This window comes from Epinephelus lanceolatus, chromosome 10, assembly GCF_041903045.1.
Source record: "Epinephelus lanceolatus isolate andai-2023 chromosome 10, ASM4190304v1, whole genome shotgun sequence".
Taxonomy (NCBI): domain Eukaryota; kingdom Metazoa; phylum Chordata; class Actinopteri; order Perciformes; family Serranidae; genus Epinephelus; species Epinephelus lanceolatus.
Genome location: NC_135743.1, coordinates 17,080,950 through 17,102,281, shown reverse-complemented (window position 1 = coordinate 17,102,281; position 21,332 = coordinate 17,080,950). Strand labels below are relative to the sequence as shown.

The 21,332-nt window shown below is 42.6% G+C and overlaps 1 protein-coding gene across 3 annotated transcripts in view; it reads right to left on the bottom strand.

Annotated features, from left to right (window-relative positions):
• Positions 1 to 870: 870 nt before the first annotated feature.
• grik5 (glutamate receptor, ionotropic, kainate 5) overlaps positions 871 to 21,332 on the bottom strand; it is a 108,810-nt gene continuing 88,348 nt past the window's right edge. The window contains exons 13-20 of one of the 3 annotated variants that reach the window (XM_078171687.1): positions 20,272 to 20,385; positions 19,549 to 19,658; positions 19,151 to 19,324; positions 15,639 to 15,804; positions 11,870 to 12,095; positions 5,865 to 5,993; positions 2,919 to 3,085; positions 871 to 1,630 (exon numbers count right to left, since the gene is read on the bottom strand). In XM_078171687.1, coding sequence (XP_078027813.1) covers positions 995 to 1,630; positions 2,919 to 3,085; positions 5,865 to 5,993; positions 11,870 to 12,095; positions 15,639 to 15,804; positions 19,151 to 19,324; positions 19,549 to 19,658; positions 20,272 to 20,385 — 1,722 coding nt within the window. In that variant the 3' untranslated portion in view covers positions 871 to 994. Of the gene's footprint in view, positions 1,631 to 1,752; positions 2,343 to 2,918; positions 3,086 to 5,864; positions 5,994 to 11,869; positions 12,096 to 15,638; positions 15,805 to 19,150; positions 19,325 to 19,548; positions 19,659 to 20,271; positions 20,386 to 21,332 lie in introns of those variants that run through there. The other 2 variants (XM_078171689.1, XM_078171690.1) reach the window with 2 other exon arrangements.

Sequence of the window (21,332 nt, the reverse complement as noted above, 5' to 3'; positions counted from 1 at the left end):
TACCCAGGATAACGAGGGACATTAATTTCACATTTCAAAGCCTCTTGCTCTTTCTCCTCTTTTTTTTGCGGCTGTCTGATTATCTTACATTTGTAGAAGGGTGCCGTTGCTGGATACATGGTTCTCCTCACTTTGAGTAGTTACAGACAGACTTACAGGGAGCACATTGTTACACACACACACACGCACAGTATAAAGAAAGGCAGACCAACAGTTTCCTCTGCTACTGTTTGCATTATGTTGCCGTCTTGAAGTCCTTTCATCCACCTTCCCTGATACCATCCAGAAAGCAGCTATGGGGCACAGGGAGGGACACAAAACTCGTGAACACAATTAGCCGCAGTCGAGTTTCTTAGTATGTTATAATCCACCATATTGTCACACGTAGTCTGTATTTAACTCTGTAATTCCCACTTAGAACAATGGTAACAAAACAAGAAAGACAACAAAAGAAAAAAACAACAGGAAATAATTCTCTGGAAGTCTTTTAGTTGCTGTTTTAAATCACATACGGATACAGTATGTCCTCCAACAAGGCTTCATTTTACTAGAGGGGTAGTTAGCTTTCAGGGAAGTGTCTGCAGGAGAAAACCAGCGCCCTCAAATCTAAAGGAGTGAGAGGGGGAGTAAGGAGAGAAAAAGGAAGCCAATGGAAACCATCATCTGGTCATGTGCATTTCTGTTCAGATTCGTCCCAACTGAAGATCATTGAAGCTTAACTGACGACCATCTCACAGCGTGCTCGTATAAAGTTCTGTATCTGTAAGCCTCAAGCTCTGCTGGAGAAAGGGTCATGGTTTGGCTTCATTCTCCTTTTAAAGGCCGTCTCATCTTCCATTGGCTTACGTTGCCGAATTTGTTTTTTTCCTCCATCACTCCCTCATTTCGTTCTCCAATAAATTTCATCTGTGGAAACAAGCAGTGTTTCTCTCAGCAGCACAAATGGTCCTCAGTCACATCAACTGCCCTCTCACCCCGCACACTACTTCTGGTCTCAGTCCTGGTCACCCAGTAGATCTGTGGTGTTGCTGTTCTGTGGAGGTGGAATGGGTCGGGAGGTATGAGGCGGAGGGCTGTGGTGTAGCCGCCTTGGACTGGGCCCCCCTCCGCCCTCACTGTCTGTGTTGGATGAGGATGGGGGTGGGGGAGGGGGCAGCCTGGGCAGGGGTGCTGATGAAGGTGGTATTCTTGTTGAGGTTGATCCTATACTGCTGCCTGATCTCAGGCTCTGGATCCTCCGGCACTCCTGGCAGATCCGCACGTGGGTGCAGCTGCGGGCGGGCAGCATCACAGGGGTAGGGGCTGGTGGAGGAGGGGTGGTGTTGGCCCCTAGTGGATCATCTAGGATCCGCTGGGGCCCTGGGCCCAGGTCAGGAGGCCCTGCCCCTCCTGCTCCACCTCCTCCACCTCCAGCTCCACCTGTCAGTGGGCCAGCTCCACTGTAGAGCTTGCCGTTGCTGAGGCGCATCTCCCGGACGAGGCGCAGGGGCCGAGGGGCCCCCAGGGCTATGCGTGTGGGATGGCGCAGGGCCGCGGAGCTGCTGAGGGGCCGACGGCGGCGCATACGGGAGCTCTTCTTACAGGAGACGGCGTTTCGGAACTCTGTGATCATCTCCTGACAGACAGACACCTACAGGAGAGAAGGAAGTAGGGAGGAAAGAGGGAAAGACGGAAGGGAAGGAGGCAAAGGTAGGAGGGGCGCCACAGACACAAAGTAGGCAGGCAGCAGAACAAGACGGTGGTAAGGCAGTACATAAATAGGAGAGCGGAGGGAAAACAAGAGAGGTGAAAGGAAAAGCAAAAAAAAAAAAAGAAGAAGAACAAGGCGAGAACAAGGCAGAAGGAACAGACACAGTAAGGCATGGGAAAAGAAAAAGTCATAGGAGAAGCGAGGGCACAGAGATCAACAAATGGAGGGATGGTTTGAAAAAAGAAACAAGGAGGTGATGGGGAAGGATGTGGAGACGGATAGAGATGGGAGAATATCCAAGGAGCAGAGAGAGTTATTACAATCCAAACACACAAAACACCAAAATGTTGTTTAGTTCATGGGCACTTCATTATGGCACTATGCACTATGAACGGACAGGCAGGCCTGCAAACTCAGGTGCACATACACAAAGGCACACTCACACACACCCTCACACACACACGGTAAAACACCCACAGATCTTTGTCATCATTCCAACAGCATGACCACTGTAGTTTGCACACATGACGGACAAAATGCATCAACATGTCCACTACAAACAAACAACATTCTCATTGAAATCATAATTCAAAAAAAAAAAAGTCATGTGCTCACATAAACAGAAACAATATTCATTATCGGAGAACAGACACTGATGACAGGAGTTGTGTGTGTTTGAGAGAGACAGAGAGGGAGACACACAGTGAAATGGGTGAGAAGTAATCCAAGAATGGAAACGAAGAATACCAGCGTACATGTGAGGCATGTAAAAGAAGATACATCATGACATTTAATGCCAGGGAAAAAGATCACACTACTTCTTTATGCAAGCAAATATTGGCATTTCTCAATATTGCTTATCCGTACCATCAAGTTTAGCTCACAAACACTTGCTGCCATACTGTTAAACACCAAACACTAAAAGGCCACAATGACTTCCAAAAAAAAAGAAAAGAAAAAAAGGCAGGACATGCAAAGTCAAAATTCTCTATTTGTTATTTACATTTTGGACACTACAGCAGTTCAGAGCCGCATACTTGAACATTCCTCTAATCTCACATGCACATAACACACTGAACTTCAAATGTTAGAGCGCACACAAACAAAAACATTCAAATGGAGGCAGAAGCTGAAAGAAATCTACCCACTCTCACACACAAACACACACACACACACACACACAAAACAACATAATCAAAAGGGTTGGCGGGATGCCATGGGAACCTACTGGGGTGTGTCTGTGGGGTCGGCGAGGGCAGGTATGGGGGCATACCTCATCGGTCTCTGCAGAGCGGCGTGTCGACCACACAAACTCCATAATGGCCACAAACACAGCAATGATGAGGCCACAGATCAGCACCACAAAGATGCCCCCAATGTTCTCCATGCCCAGACCTGAGAGTGTGCCAAAGAAGACAAATGTTAGTACACACATGCAGAAACACACAAACACTGGCAGGGTTGTAAGCTTCGTTTAAATGTATTACTTTAGATTTATATTTACTGTTTGCTGTCTTGCCATGAGTTAGAGGAGAAGATTGATACCACTCTTGTGTCTGCATGATAAATATGGAGCTTCTGCCAGTTAGCTTAGCTTAGCACAAAACTGGAAACGGGTAAACAGCTAACCTGGCTTTGTCCAAATGTTACAAAACCCCCTTATGCTTGCCAAGCAATAGGCGGAGACTTAGGAACGTTAGCGACCATAGGACCTCAACTTGGGATTGCACATTGTTTAGATGGCCCAGGATTCCCAAGCTGCAACAGTCCGAAAAATATCCCACTGGATTTTGCCTGTCAACCCAAAAGCAAACGCCCATTGTGGGGCCATTTCTCTGATGGCAGCAACCCTCCTTCATTGGTTATGTTGGTTAGCTTTAGGCATGAGGAATGAGACTGGTTGGGGCAGTGCTGAACTTGCTTTTTGAAAAACGTAATTTATTACTCATTACACTTTTGAAATATATTGTCATTTTACATTTTACTCTCTGCCAACACTAATTTGTTACACTACTCATTATAAATTGTTAATTTTTGTCCTTTCTCGTCAACATTTAGACCTCGTCTGCACGTGCCCCTTTTCCACAAGCTTCACGTTGTTGTGCTGTCAGTCGTAGTCGATGTTTCAGGATGTTTGTTTGTGCTCTTTAAGCATCTGAGGAAGAGCTGTTTTGTGGCTCGAAACGTTATGCGGTGAATAAATACTCACTCTATTGGAGCTACTTGGTGTGCGGACATGTGTTTCTTGCTTTACATGTGGCTTTTTTTGTCCAGCACCCATCCCTAAATTGGGTATGAGGATGTGCGTGTTGTTTTCACCTTTGTTCAGGATGTTTGAGGCAACAACAATGTTCCTGTCATCTTTTGTACCGACAAACTGAAGGCTGCTGAATGTGAGCGTTTCTATCTTCTAGGCTTGCTCGCTGCTTTGTGATGTGTATGCACAACAATTATGAAAATGAATCCAAGGATGTGACTGACTGTTGGATTTCAAATCAGTTGGTGGGTGACAACAAATGTAAGGTTGTAATAAGTTATTTGTTTTTGAGGTAACTTTAATAGTGTGACTGTTATTTTATTAGTAATTTGTTACACCACTATTTACTGGGAAAAGTAATATTATTGCTGTAATGCACTACTAGTAACGTGTTACTGCCCAACACTGGGTTAAGGTTAGTGTAAGACTATCAAGGTAGGCTTATCCAAGGCAGAATAGGAGGGGTCAGGCCTTTGCCCCCGATGACGTCATTCAGAATAATAATTAGCCATGTGCTTCTGTTTGGGAGAGCATACAGTATGTTTTTGGAAAAATGGCTCTTTAGAGCAATGAGTGTTTGATTTCAGGATAACAGGTGCTTGACATTTGGTAAGTGTCTTTCAACGGAAATTAAACAGTAGCTCATCATTTTTCTTTTTATGCTGACACATTTAGTGAAGCGTATTCTTCAAAGACAATTTTTTAAACCATACAAATATCCTGCTGTGTATGTGTTGATTTCTTCTCATGAAGCACATATGAACAATATTTTGGTTCAGTAAAAGTCTACCATCAGTCAGCCTGGTTAAGGCAGTTTGGCTGGTCGCTGTCCTCTAAGCTCACCGGGAGCTGCTGCTGGGAAACATCTGCCTCTGTCTACAGAGACGTGACATACAGGTGGGAGTTGATGTGGCTTGCACTATGTCCATGGTGATGTTAGGAACACGACCCAATCACATTGCATATCAAAATAAGATGAACGATTGCAGCATTACAAAATTTCAGGTGCGCAACATGAAAGGAAAGTCTCAAGCAAAACAAAATGCATTGTTTCTATCAGGTGACACTCATCTAAACTAAGCTAAACCAACCAGCTGCTGAGTGGTATCAATGTTCTCATCTATCTCTCTGCAACAAAGAGAAAAAGCCTGTTTCTTAAAATGTCAAAACTATTCATTTAAGTCTGAGAAAATCACTGAAATGACCTCACTTTCGTATCTCAGTTTAGGCTTGGAGACCACTAATTTTTTATCGACAGCCTGTGTAACAAACTGCAGGGAGTTTAATAGAGATGGGCCTTAGCACTCAGGGAGGGTCTAAGTGTAGGATTTTAAAAAATGGATTTCTCTGCCTGTGCGGCTCCAATTTCTTTTCAAAAAAATCTGTCTCTCGCAAGTATCTCAACTTTATGTAAGTGCAATACTAAAACGTTGGAGTGCTCTTTCAATTGAATTAAAAAGTTCAAATTGCCCATGATGAAGTGGCTGAGTGAATACCAGAATTATGGGGAACACTTCAGATACACAGTACAGATGAAGCTCAACGAAGCTGAAAAGTGAGGCGTGAAGTCTGTTTTTTCCAGACTTACCAAAAACATTTTCAGAGAGATTTTCGTTAGACAGCAGTGGGATAAACGTTGAGGCATTTCCCCTGTCTTTGTCATTTATACAGGTACACACACATGCACATTTAGCACACTTGTGTGAACAGACACACTCACTCTAATAAAATTCCCATTACACACCACCTGAGACAAACAGAAGACATTTGGGAAAGTGGATTGTGCTAAGCACGCTTCACAAGGACATTAGGTTAGGCATTAGCCATTAGCTGGACTGTAGCAGAAAGTGAGGAGACTATTACTGGGGACATTAGAGAGAAGGAGGGAGAGGAGACAGACAGCTGCGGTCGACTGACCCTTGGCACGGTGGTCCTCCTCTTTGGGGCATTGGCCTCCCTCCCACCACCTCCTCTTCAGTATCTCCAGCCTGTTATTCTCCTGCAGCTGGAGGATGGCCAGCGTGATCTCATCTCTGAATGGAGACCCTGGGAAATGACAGGAAAGCAGGATAAGAGCAAGTGGTGGAGGATGAAAAAGGCACAGCAAAAGAGCCTGAACAAGAGAAGGGTTATTTCAGAAGAGGAGAGAAACATGAAATGAGGAGAGAAGAAAGTGTAAGAGAAAAGGGGAAGAAATCGCAGGGATAGAATAGCTGTTGCAGCCTCGAGATGGCTATGAGTGATTTTACTTTGAAAATAAAGAGAGGATTAGTGAGAGATAAAGAGCGAGATTACAACCAGACAGAGCCAGTGGTACAGCTGCTAGTCACACAGCATACAAAGCATGTTATGAACTAGATACAGTAGAAAAGAAAGGGAGGTTTTAAGGGTCAGTTCACCAGAAAATGCAAATATATCTTCTCAGTTATTCCAGTGATTTCTATTCATGAATATAATCTGCAGGCCTCAGTGTGAGCAGTTTTCATGGGACTACTTCCTGCGAGAAAATACACCCTATGAAAATTGTTGACAGAGTGTTCCGCAAATTGTGACGGGATACTGTTTCTACATCACCTGTTAGAGCCGTTATTGTCTGAGAGGACAAATCAATTCACACCATGACAAACCATTTCAGAAATACAACAGTTTTATCCCCCACTGTGACACAGATCCTGAACTACTGCATCTCCACAAGCGTAAGCTTCCCTGTGAGTGAGGACTGGATCTGCTGTTAGATTTGTATGTGAACAGCCACCGTGTGTTGCTGTCCATGCTGATGTTGATAGAAGGTTTGCTTTTACACACTGTACCAAAGTCCACCAGCAAATCTGTGTGATCAGAGTGAATTATATTCAATAAAAGGAAATAGTTCAATATAAGCGTAATTGCGGTCTTGCAGAGTTAGATAAAAAGATTGATACTGCTCTTATATTTGTCTGTTCAATATGAGGCTACAGCTAGGAGATTTAATTTAATTTAATTTAGCTTATTTGATAGGGACAATGCAGGTTAACATAGTAACACTTCCACTCGTTACAAACAAGTCAATGTGACTGATGTTCTGCATACAGAGATTATAGCTAATGCTAGTTACCAATTCCCGTCCCTAGTTAGGCTTTTAGTAAAAGAAAAAAGATAAGAAAAAAGACACCAAAATTACATACCAATACAATAAAATGTACAGTACATCTGAAATCATACCAAGTCATGACCCATTAAAAGTGCATGCAGCTCTGATTTTGTTTCAGCCAGACTTTAACATTTTTATTAAAAATCCTTATGTCTCGGGTTAGTTTTATTTCGGTCGGTAGTGAGTTCCACATCTGGGAGCCCTTTATAGAGAAGGCTGATTGGCCAAAGGAGGTCTTACGGCGCAAGATTTTACAGTTACCACTTGCTGTACCCCTGGTGATCCTATCACTGAGTTCTGCAAACACTTAAAAACCAGTTTAACAGAAGAAAATTTTAGGAAATTATCAAAACTAAGCAAATTGTACTGCTTCAAAATGTGACAGTGATGCCACCTTATAGGTTTCTTGGCCGTTATTTTTAAGGTTTGATTATACAGAGATGCAATTAACTTAATTGTAGTCGGAGAGGCCTGATTCTCTCCGACTACAGATGATTAGCTTAGCTGGAGACAACTAGACTGGCTCTGTGCAAATGGTAAGTTAAATCTATCTACCAGCATCTGTAAAGCCAACTAACATTTTATGTCTTGTGTTCTTATCTGCAGAAAAAACGAAATGTAAAAACAACAAGTGAGAGTTTCACAGGGGTTTTGTGCCAGACAATTTCCTCCTGGAGTCTTGAAGACACTGTTCCCTAACAAGAAACAGTCCAGCAAATAACTGTGTAAAACCACATTATTTATCTTAGGACAGAGGCCAGGTTAGCTCTTTCTCTATGTATCCAGCCTTTTGCTAAGCAAAGCTGACCGTCCCCTGGCTGTAGTTTCATACAGCGCACTGACTTCAAGTGGTATCCATCATCTAACGCCCAACATTCAAAAATATTCCTCTTTCTTTGAATTGAACTATGCTTAGTCACAAGAGCTAAGAAAATGCAACCCAATCACCAGAGAAAATGTTGGCATTGCATGTTTCTGCAAACCACACATTACATTATGTAACACATACATTGAAACCTTACATTTCAACAATGCTGTGGTCAACATGTGGTTAGGTGTGGTTGCAAAAACCACTTAGTCATGGTCAGGAAAAGATCATGTTTTGGCTTAAAATACCTGGTTTTAGCATCACAATCCAAACTGTAAAATCAGCCACAGGTTGCTAAAAAACTGCTGTTTGTTGGTCTTAAACAGTGGTCTGCAGCCTGGCAGGTGTCTCAGCTAGGTGTACGCCTGCCACCGACCCCCCCCCGGTGACAAAGTCAGCTCATATACTGCGTATTTTCAGCTAGTTGATATGATGCATTTAAAACGTCCAATGCCAACCCTTTAAAAGTATTTCTAAATATCTAGATGTCTCTAAGGGATGAGCGAGTACTTTATTATCTGTGTCTGTATCTCTTCATTCCGTATCTCGGAATGGGTGGAGTTTAAACCTTAAGTGGGTGTGGCCTAATCAGAGTCGATCAAGAGTATATTTAAAGAACGATCACAGGATTGAGATCAAGATCATTTTTGATCACAAGTGTTAAGAGACTGAACAAAGCTACCCACATGAGGATTTTCCTTCATCAGTACTGACATTTCTTACTCAGATTATATTCGTACTGGTAAAAAGTACATTCTCGGTACAGGATACTCGCTTCATCAGAGTGTTCGGCTCAACCCTAGTCTCTACTTTTGGTCTGTCATAAAACATCTTTCTCCTCCTTTTTCTGTCTTTTCATGTCTGTGTCTGCTCACCATGCTGATGTACAACTAACTCTGCTTTATCATTCTGCACACCTTTGGTCCGTCATATCTCACTTTCGGTGCTTTTTTTCTCCCTCCCTCCCTCTCTAGTCGTGTCTTCCTCCTCTTCGTTAGAACAGATCACTGTGATGCAGTGACACAACCTCTGTGTGCTAAAAAGAGGAGCTTCAGAAGAGCTGGACGTGTGTGGAAAAGCAATTAACTGCATGTTCATTACTTCCAGTTGAAATACTTACTAATCCCTCAGATAAAAAATAAATCAAGCACGTACAAGACATTTTTCAGATCTAATCTCTCACCAATCAGTACGACTACATGTGTCTATTTAGCATAATTGATCTCATGTAGGTGTTTCTGCCTCTCCAACAGTCAATTAGAGTGGAAATCGACAGTTTTTTTTCCTTTAACTTACCATTATGAAGTAAATGTTGATTGCACAGAGTAATGGCTATAGCATAATGGCACCATCGACGTTTGGATTGGTTCCCTGTGAGCCTTGATTTCACTGTGCAATTCTGTTAGCCACCGGGTACGATCGCTCAGGAAAATGAAGGCTCCATTTATGCCACAAAGGAAATAGTACATCAATCATTGCACAACCAAAACAAGAGGAAGATAGTGCTATTGTTTTCCGTGTCAGCCGTCATTTTCGGCAGAGTTGCCGCGCCTTCCTCCACCCCAATCACCTCCAGCCATCGTATCCAGAGTCCAGGACAAGCTTAACAAAGGCTCATTCCTCTACTAATCCAAATCACTTCACTGCCACTTCTTCATCTTCTTCTCATCTCATCTTTATCACCTCTACCACCACCAGCGTCTACTCCCCAGGGGGTTGGGTTTGCTGATGTTCAGGGCTGTACAGCTGATGTGTTTCTGACAGTAAACAAAGCTCAAGAATTTGATTGCAAGAAAATCACTGCAAATTCGATCCTTCCCAATCTAGGGGTCGTAACCCAAACAAGGGGCTGCAGGATGAATCTAAGGGACTATTACCAGTGGAGGAAACAAGAGGATCACAATACCCCTGTGATGGGAGAGTGCAAATAAATGTTGCTTCATATTGAGGGCTCACAGGCATTAAAGTTTGGGAACCAGTGCTTTAGCACAATAATAAGAGGATATCTCCGATTTCTGTTTAAAGCTTGAGTAACATTCCCAAACTGCTGCTTCGCTAATGTTTTTCTAACTGGACTGAACGCTACTTAAATTGTTTTATCGCTTATGTTTAAGTAGAACTCAGAGGACAATACATTATTTAATATGCTGCTGTCTTGACACTACCTATTCTTCTGAATGAATCCACAAGCTGTGGTAAAACGCCTGTAAAATACTGCAGCAGAGTTTTGTAACAGGTCCAAAAAAGGCTCAGTATTGTATCGCCTGTGGCTTCCTTGCGCTGGTTGCCTGATGTTATTTTTTAAGATTGATTTAAGGCCTTATTGATGAATTATAGGTCTAATCAAAGACATGACAGCTGTATTTGTGATCGTCCGTGACCTTTAATCCCCTAACAAGGCCAATCGTAGCCTTAGATCATCAGGCATGACTGAGTGTTGCTGCAGGGGTTTGTAGGGTTTGAAATGCTCTGCGTGGAAATGATGCTGACTAAATCAATATTGGTGTTTTCAAAATCTATTTATAGGTTTCAAAGACTTGTGATTACTCCATTGACATGTTTTATACTATATGTTTCATTTCCTTTTTATGGGTGTTTTTATGTTTTTCTTTAAATGTTTTGCTTTTTTAAAACTGAAATGCTCTAATTAGTTAAATTATTATCTCTAATAATATGATTACTTTTAGAAGTCATGTTGGCAAAGAAAATCTCTCCCCTCAGGCTCATTAAATATTTATACAAATGAAAGTCATGTTCAAGCAAAATATGAATCTCAGACATAAAACAGTTAAAATATAGATCTAAAATATAAACATGAATAATATATGCACTCACTGGCCACACCTGTTCAACTGCTTCTTAACGCAAATAGCTAATCAGCCAATCACATGGCAGCAACTCAATGTATTTAGGCCTGTAGACATGGTGAAGACGACCTGCTGAAGTTCAAACCGAGCATCAGAATGGAGAAGAGGATTTAAAGGGTTTATAGAGGATGGTCCAAAAAAGAGAACATATCCAGTGAGCGGCAGTTCTCTGGGTGAAAATGCCTTGTTGATGCCAGAGGTCAGAGGAGAATGGCCAGACTGGTTCAAGATGACAGAAAGGCAACAGTAACTCAAATAACCACTGGTTACAACCAAGGTCTGCAGAAGACCATCTCTGAACCAACAACACATCGAACCTTGAAGCTACAGCAGCAGAAGACCACACCAGGTGCCACTCCTGTCAGCTAACAGGAAACTGAGGCTACAATTCACACAGGCTCACCAAAACTGGACAATAGGAGACTGGAAAACGTTGCCTGGTCTGATGAGTCTGGATTTCTGCTGCTACAGTCAGATGGTAGGGTCAGAATTTGGCGTAAACAACATGAAAGCATGGATCCATCCTGCCTTGTATCAACGACTCAGGCTGGTGGTGGTGGTATAATGGTGTGGGGGGGACACCAAGGGGACACTCTGGGCCCCTTAGTACCAACTGAGCATCATTTAAATGCCACAGGGTACCTGAGTATGTGTGTGCAGTGTACCCATCTTCTGATGGCTACTTCCAGCAGGATAACGCACCATGTCACAAAGCTCAAATCATCTCAAACTGGTTTCTTGAACATGACAATGAGCTCACTGTACTCCAATGGCCTCCACAGTCACCAGATCTCAATCCAATAGAGCACCTTTGGGATGTGGTGGAACGGGAGATTCACATCATGGATGTGCAGCAGACAAATCAGCAGCAACTGTGTGATGCTATCATGTCAATATGAACCAAAATCTCTGAGGAATGTTTCCAGCACCTTGTTGAATCTATGCCACAAAGAATTAAGGCATTAAAATGTTATGATAGTTATTACATCATCAGTTGCAACAAGCACATTGTAACGTAAGTTCGTCTGAAAAATTATGAACGAATCAGTATTATTACCCAATGGCATGCCGATGCCGTAGCCCTTGGTGTCCAGCAGGCCTCCTATCTGTGTGAGATTACAGTTGAGGCCACGGTGGTACTCGTTCATGGTGCTCTCCATCAGGAAGGCATACTTAGAGTTGACCACGCGGGCGATGCCCTCCTCTGTGCTTTTTACAAATACACTGGGCTGCTTGGAGTTCATGTAGTTCCACATCCTCTGGTAGGTCTGGTAACGTGAGTTCTGCAGAAGAAAGGGAACACAAGCGTGAGAATTAAAAGAATACTTCACCCACAAAATGATCATCTGTATATCAATCAATCACACCATGTTGCACTAAATTCATTAAGAAAACTTTGTTTTTCTTTCATGCCCCCGCAGTGAACGGAGAATGCAAAAAAGGCAAATATTCTTCACTGATTGAAATCATTGGAGACCATGTTTAATAACAGCAAAACTATATCAAAACATCCAATTACAAACTCACACAACTCATGCTGTAAAATCCAAGTCTCATTTATCCAGTCAGATGCTCAGTACTTTGCAAACACATGCATTTTCAATAAAACCTTACAATATAAAACACTTCGTCTATAAGCACAGCAAGAATAAATTGGGGTAAAAAATGCAGCTGAAAGTCAGGTGGCTACTTCGTTTACAGTGGTCATAGAAAGATAAAAGCTGGAATGAATGAATACTACCAAATATATAGTGGAGGACTGATACTAATTAAGAAAACTACATTTAAGATGATAAACAGAAACTGTTTCAGTATCAAAACAGTATATCTATCTGTTCTCACCTGTGATTGCTTTGTGAGCTTCAAAGATGAGATAAGCTGAGCAGATTCAATTAAAATAAAGAAAGTTTATGATCCCCTCAGGAAATTTGGCATCATTGGTATATTATAAACTCTGCAATTTGAATCACTGTCATGTTTAGTCAGTAGATGTGTGTAGCTGAGCAACTTGTTGCGTAATATCTGATGAACTTAAACAGTATTTAAACTTCATTATCATGAGTTTATCCATCTCCCTGATCCTCAGAAACAGTCCCATCTATGTGGGAAGAAGTGAGTATGCAGTATTAGCTTTAAAATATGTTGAATGTCACCGTACACAAAAGGAAACGAGCTCTTTAGTCAGTGTTTCTGAGTGATTAAATCTGTAAAAGAGCGTATTCAAAGTGTATAAACATAATTATTAAATGACATGTAACTAAATTCCCAATGTAGTTGGCGAGAGAGGTTAAGTGTCTCATGATCGGGGCGTTGGTGGCTTAGTGGTAGAGCAGGCGCCCCATGTACAAGGCTGTTGCCACAGCGGACCGGGTTCGACTCCAGCCTGTGGCCCTTTGCTGCATGTCTCTCCCTCTCTCTCTCCCTTTCACACTTCACTATCCTATCAATTAAAGGCAAAAAATGCCCATAAAAATATCTTTAAAAAAAAAAGCGTCTCATGATCTAAATAATGTCCCTAAACCTATCACGTTATATTTGTGGTTCAAAATCCTCATATATTCTCTGTCAGCTCTTTGGTTAAAGTTTGGTTAAGTTCAGACAACTAAAACCTTAGTTAAGGTTTGCATATGATTTTGGTGATAGTTTGGTGATGTATCTGTGTGCCCTGTATGGAGCTAGAACCAGCAGGAAATGATCTTTGCTCAGCATAAAGAGTGAACGGAGGGGGAAACAGACTGCAAATGTCAAAAATATCCCCACAAGCACTTCTAAAGCGGCGGCAGTTCTGTGTGACTGTATCTGCAGAGATATGCCATGTTCTTGGAACAAACTAAGCTATATTGAGGCGCTGTTGGGCTAACAGAAGTGAAGGATGTAGTCCCAGTGGTTTATCACTTAAACCAGAAAAGATTACACTAGAACAGACGAGACATCAGGTGAATATCGCTGCCTATCTTTAGTTTTTTTGAGACTCAGGATTGCAAAACATGACATTTTTTGTTGTATTCAGAGGCACTGGGGATACAGATCAACTTTATTTCAATAATTACTTTAATTGAATACTTATTTTTAAATAAGTTATCATGAATTAAGGTCACAGGGAGCAACATTCAACAACGGCAAAACTACGTCAAAACAGCTGTTCACAGACACTCACACAACTCCTGAGGTATAAAGTCTCATTCATCCAGTCGTATGCTCAGTACTTCCTAAACACATGCATTTCCACTAAAATGTTATAATTTAAAACACTTCTGCCTACGAATAGCACCCTGAGCATGTGCAGAGTTTAAACACATGCGTGTGCCCAGGCTGGCTACTAAGCCGTGCATGAGACATGTTTTAGAATATTAGAGTAAATATAGAACATTTTAGTGAAAATGCATGTGTTTGGGAAGTACTGAGCATACGACTGTATAAACGAGACTTGGATTACACTGCACGGGCTGTGTGAGAGCTTGTAAACAGATGTTTTGATATAGTTTTGCTGCTGTTAAACACGGGCCCTGTTTACTTTAATTCATGAAGAATGTGTGCCTTTTTTGGATTCTTTGTTCACCATGGAGGCATGCGAGAAAAACTGTTTTTTTCAACATTTCAAAATAACACACGAGTAATTGATAAACAAATAGGCATTTTGCGGGTGAGGTATTCCTTTAAACACTGATTACAGATGTGTGTTTGTACACTCGGGTTCCTAACGTGTCCTATCATCTGTCTTTGAAGCAGAAATGAAATGGAGGTCGATAAAAATGAAAGGGGGAAGATGGTAAAAACAAAAAGAGAGAGATGCATCCTCGATAAACAGGGAGGGAAGTATACATAGCACAGAGTGTGAATAATGACAGGCAGAGTAAAACATCAATGGCAAATAGATGTAAAAAGGAGAGGGGAGAGTAGAGGGGAATAAAGCAACGTGAATCAAGGCAACAGATTATTCGCTCATGGCGTAGCTGATGCATCATCTTTCATACAGATGGAGGTAAATCAGCACACGGGAGGTGGTTCAGCACTTAGCAAAATATGGTAAGCTCTAAAACAGGATTAAGTGTTTAAAGTGTACAATTACATGTTGCATCTCAGTGTGCGAGAAGAAAGGAAAGAGTAGAGAGGGCGGCATCTGTGTGTAATAATGCCGGTGTGTATTGTATGTGTGCGTGTGTGTGTTTGTGTGGATTAGGCATTGAGTGGGGTAATGTACTGTAGCACTGAAAATGGCTTATGTAGGCAAACATAGAGCACTCTTTCTTATATCCTCAATATGGACAAACACCACGAGAATGCAAAACACACAGACTCACAATTTGGCATGCAGCCATTTCCCATGCATGCACACAAATAAACAAATACATATCTTTTATACACTCACCTACACACACTCCCACATGCAAACACACCTACACACACTCCCACATGCAAACACACCTACACACACACACACACACACACACACCCACCTACACACACACACCGTTCTATGACAAACACAGATGCCGACACAGATGCTGCGAGCGCTCTCATAAGCAAACACAGGCAGTCAGCCACTTAACACAAACAGCCATAAAGAAAACAACAGCGGAACTCAGAGATATAGTTGCAAATATGGGGACAACAACTCACTCTAGGCACGGCAATAAAGACAAAAAAGGTGCACTAAATCACACATGCACACAAAACGCAAAAACTTTAGAAAAATTGGCACCATAAAGGCAACTCATGAAACTGTCAGATCCTAGAGTAAAATCAACTGCCATTAAAATCAACACATGTAAGCACAGATACAAACACACACAAAGACAAACACTGGCTGCTGCAGTGGGTCGTACCATGAAGAAGGTCATGGTGCTCCCTCCATGGATGGTGCCGTACTCGATGTTGGTCTGGTCGGCCAAGTCGTCCGGAGACTCGATGGGAACCTCCATCCTCTGGACGGTCAGGAAGGCTGCCAGGTTGGCCGTGTAGGAGGAGATGATGATCAGAGTAAACGCCCACCTGTGAGGCGGAGAGATGGGGGAGAGACATGTGGTAAGGGTGAGCAGGGGTGACTGACATGGATACAAACATTTATCATGGTGTATGCAGTTTCTGGATCGCACAATTGATACATGTAATAATAATAAGAACAAAAAAGCTGGAAATACAGTTGAGCTTGGCACAGATGGCTCTGCTAGTAAGATGCTCCCTGGATTTAACAGGCAGCATGCTAAGCCAAAATTAGGAGTGCAATGCATAAAACGCAAACAAAAAAACCCAGGTATACAAGAGTGGGCCCGTAGCAAGACATTAAATACCATTTTGACCTTTGAGCCATGTTAGGACTTAAGAAAGGCTGGAGGCTGGAGGGTGGAGGGTGGTGGAAGCAAAGCTTTGCCGGCAGCAGCAGTGTGTGGCAGGGATCAGTGAGTAGGAGGTTAAATTCAAATGGACCGCCTTGATGTGAGAATGGGCTCTGATTGGTTTGTGATTCACAAAAACGATGATCTGCCGCTGTCAGCTGATTACAGCTGGGGCATATGACTTCCACGTCCTGCAGGAACCATCGCAATGCCTCGTTTTATACAAAAATACAACAACAACAACAACAACAAAAAAAAAACAGTAAATACACAGCAATGCAAAGGTAACCTTCAGCAAACTGCACCCACATACAAACTGGAGTGCCACAGGTTCCACAGTCTGAATGAAAGAACTCACCAAGCTCTAACTCAGTGATGGCCAAGGCCGGAATAATCTTCTCCTTACACAGACAGCCTGCACATATATCGGTATATAAAATTTAATACTATGGCAGAGCAGCCAGACACACCACCATTTACGAACATTTGGCTGGCACTACACCATTGTGGAAGTTTAAGAAGCAGTCTAGTACCATCGTTACAGGACGTTAATTCTCTGCATGTTGCTGTTCCCATAGGAACACCACAGGTGGGCAGTACACTGTGGGGTACAATGGCTGTAAATAAAGCTAAATGCAGAACTTACAAACAAGCATATTATCTTGCACATACAGTTTGCATCACTATTATCTGATAAATCATTGACAAAATGGTGGCTGGGATATTTAATCTCATTACACATTTTCAGAGCAATACCAGATAATAATTCAGGAAATACAAATTTTTGTCTTCTTTACTTATAATGATCACAATATTACTCTTGTTAGCATTATACTTGATACCAAAATCAATGCCATACTGTGAGCCAATATGGTAGCACATTATGGATTATTACATTATCACATTTATAAGGTGATTGATTAGGAGTAAGACTGCATCATGATGCATGTGATGATGTAGTGAATTGCCTGGAAAATGTCTGAAAACACCTGACAAATTAAGATATTTTATTCCACTGAAAATCATTATAAAAATCCAATATTACTATAAATTAGTCCTGCTCATTGATCTGCAAAAAAGCCCACAATGACCTAATATTCCCAGAGATGAGAGTACAGTAAACATTCCCAAATATATATTGTCTCACAGTATTGATCATCTTAACACCCAACCCTGAGGGTCAGTACGAAAAGGCACTCAGGGTTTCTGATAATATTCTACACCCACAACCCTCAAAGATGGGACACTCTTGTGACCTTTCCTGCGTGTCTCAAAACTTTCTTCAAGGAGAACATCATGTACTCACTTTACTTAATAATATCCCCCTATCCCGTATCTTGCTCACCTCAGTGTAATTTGCTCTTCCTGTCTTCCTCTTCCCTTTATCTCCTTAGCTCTTAGCGATTATTATTTCTTTACTGTGCGTGAGTCTCTTTCACAGTCACTGTGTTGCCACAGGAATATCATCAGGCTACTGTAGTACAGCATTTCTGTGAACTTAGCATTTTTGTATTGTTTGCATGGTGCTCAGGGGACTGAAACTTATGAGCGATATGTCAGCTATATGCTTTAAATGTAAATGCTATTATCTCAAACAGCGGGTGTGCTGCCGTAGAAAGCAACCCTGAGGAAACAACGCAGGTTTTTCAAGAGGAAACTGGTTACCAGTGAACTAAAGAAAACAATATATAGACTCACACAAAAGTCACTTATGATTCACTAGAAGTGTGTGGTGGTGTCTGTGTCTGCAGAGAACCTGCCCTCTGCCTGTTTATCCTTATTTTCTTCCTATTTTGGTTTGTTCAAGACATGTCTGGGTGTCAGCCTTTGGGTAGTGGTGTGCAGGCCCAGACAACAGCAGCGTGAGGTCGGGACCAGGATACACCACTGTCTCCGTCTCTCTCTCGTCTGCTCTGTAGGTGCGAGCTGCAGGTCCCTGTGTCTGTTTCGTCGAGGGCGAGGTGGAGCCACAAACACAGGGCAAAGAAGCCAGCCGGACAGGATGAGGCATGCGCTTCAGCTAAATTGACCACCAAAATCCAGCAATGTAGCACCTTCCTCTGGGGTTGTGCTGAAGTGTGGGTGTTTTTATTTGTGCTTTAGAATGTAACCGCCATGAAACAATCAGAGAGTAATGTGTTATTTCTCTGAGTCACTGCTTTGTTCTCATTAACGCCGCTCCCTCTGATTCGCTTGACCACTGCTGCTCTCTCAGTCTCACTGAGCCGAGGAAGAGGGGCCAAGTTTAACTGTTGTGTTTACAAACAGTAAGTGACAAACCCTGCTTAGTATGCCTTTAAAATCTGGAACAGTTTAGTATATATTATCAAAATGGCTGATTCTGTTAATATACTTTGTTTAAAGACTCATTTGCATGGCTTGGACTTCTTGCTGTAATCTGTATTTACTACCCCGTCCTGTTGAATTGTTCTATCATATAATCTTGTCTTCTAGCCATTTTATAATTTTAATGTGTCTCTATTGTATTTTATTACTGTTTTATTACTACAGTATTAATGTTTTATCTAAACTGTTTCTACCATTCAGCATTTCTTTTTGTTTAGCACTTAAACCTCTGACTTTGTGCATTTTAATATCATTAATGTGGCGACATATTAATTAAATATATAACCAATATGTAACAATGTTCAACACAAATTTAACACAATTCTTCAAATTTCAAAAATCTGGAATCTACCAACATGCAAATAATTTTTACTTCCAAATTTGTTTTTGCTGAATGCTCCGACTTCACTGACAGTCTCCTCTCAGTGTATGTGCACTGGAAGCTTGAGTTGCATACTGGATCATGACCAGCTTCCAAACTAGCTGGGATGCAACAAAATCATGCTTGTATGACCACGTCTGAACACAGATTTAGCACAGAGAAACTCCCCCTTCAGCAGACTCATGTCAAACTCTGCACACACACCATTCCGCACTTCACTCAAAACACACTTTTGGGTGAAGAGGGACTTAATAAAAACACAACTGCCACTTACCACACGCCACTAACACATCTGGTGGACAGGGCTCTAGGCATTATCTCTGATCCCTGCTGCATGAAGCCTCCCACAGGGAACCACAGGCTGTTTCCCAGCGTGTACTGGTTTTCCAACATGTCTCTGCGCTCTCGCAGACACGGGTGAGGGTTGTACCACTCATAGGGGCTCAGCCTGGTGGGGAAACACAGGTACAATGGAATGACCTTGGGGTCAAACTGTAGTACAGAAATGCACCTCTGTCACTGCCAATAAGTCATTTCGATCCCTGTCAATCATTCTGCAGGAGGGCGTATAAGGTAAGAAATTACGATATATGACAGGCGACTCGTGTTCAACAAGATAAATGGCAATAGAACTGCAGACAGTGGGTACAGTGTGTGATGTAATGTATTGACCTTGCAGCCAGGAAGAGCACACAGCTGACAGCCAGGTAGGCGAGCAGCATGAAGAGCCAGACAGCTGGAGAGAAGGGATCGAGGAAGGAGAAGTAACCCGGCTTCCGACCCTGGTTTAGAGAGGAAGAGGAAGAGGAGAAAGAGAAGGAGAGAGATGGATGGAGCGGAAGAGACAGTGACAGACAGACAGACAGGAGGGTACAGTGTGTTAGAAAACAAGGTGTCATGTCTCAGCAGGCAGGGAATGTCCCCTCTGTACCACAGGAGGGCAGTGTCCTTCACTGCACGCTGATAGTAAGTCTGCAGTGCTTTGATACGCTAATGCTACAACCCATAAACGCTCCGTTTCACAATGCCTACTGCTGAAGCATACTTGGCTTAGACCCAAAACCTCATTAGCAATGTAAAGCCGCCACTGTTACCCAGTTACAGAGCACTGACTTATTGGGCAATTTAAATTACACCTATAAATTTCACTGTAGACAGAGTGAATGCAGCATGCAGCATACTACACAAACACAATCCTCGGCTTCAAAGATGAGATCAACTCTTATGTAATATTCAGTCTGACTCCTTAAGAATCTTCAAACAAGTGTAGCCCGTCGTCTTCTGTATGACCCTGCCAGCTTAAAAGCAGCGCCAACAAAAGAAATGAAATCCAATACAAGATCTGTAGTGAGTATCACCCAGCGGGCGCCCTGCGGCCCCAGATAACACCCTCACCAGTTGAACTCTGTACAAGATGCTGATCCCCAGGGTCATGAACGGCTTAGAGAAGTCGATAACTTTCTCTCTCTCTGACGTGATGGTGAAGCCTGCTACGGCCAGGTCTGCTTTCTGTAGGATTGACAAAGAGAGATTGGAGGGCAGATAGTAGTGGGGGCGAGAGAAAGAGAGAGGCAGCGGAGAAGAGTCAGGGAGAAAAACGACAAGTGGTCAGGTAAGTGCGCAAAAATAGAACGACACTTGAGGCAGCACTGGGTAGATGAGAGCTCTGTTTGTATAAAATGTTGATTTCCCGAATGAAAAATGAAGTTTGACTATGGCACTTGACAACACATTTGGAAAAACATACAGACGTGCACTCAGTCTCTTACCCTCTGGCACGCACACACACACATTATCCACCGTCCAAATTAGGCTAATTGCAAGTAAGCACAAGGTGGCTGGTCTTTCCACCTGTACAAAACCTTGCAGGTCTCTGGTTGCTCTGCCTCCCCTCCATCTCTTCCATTAAAAGCTAATTGATGAACATGGGCTGCTAATTAGAGCTGAGTGATCAGGCAGTGGGGAGGGCATGGAGGGAGAGGAAGCGTGGAGAGCTGGGGGAGCACCAGTGTGGCAGGCCTCACATAGGGACCACAGTCTGGTAATTGAAGTATACCGTATGGTAATTAAGCAAAGAGGGGCTCTCATTAGCCTGCTTCAACCAGAGTGTCTGTCAGAGGCGCACTAGGCCTGGACAGGCAGAGAAAGAGGGGGGACAGACTTGGAACGAGGAGGGCTACTGCGAGGAAAGATGGTGCAGACAATTTTAGGCAATGCTACCACTCTCTTTTGGGGAATTATCAAGTCAGCTTTTGTCCTAGATAAGAGTCTTACTCCCCTCTGAGGGCAATTTGAGACATGGGAAGTTACAGCAGAGTTGTGGTTTGGGGCTACAGCGTGAGCGATAGTGTGGATGTGTGCGTGCATGTGTGTGTGTTCAGCATAAGTGTCTGTTTGCAGACACACGGGCTAGAACATTTGAGCATGTTTCTGGTGTGTGTGAGACAGAGGGAGGG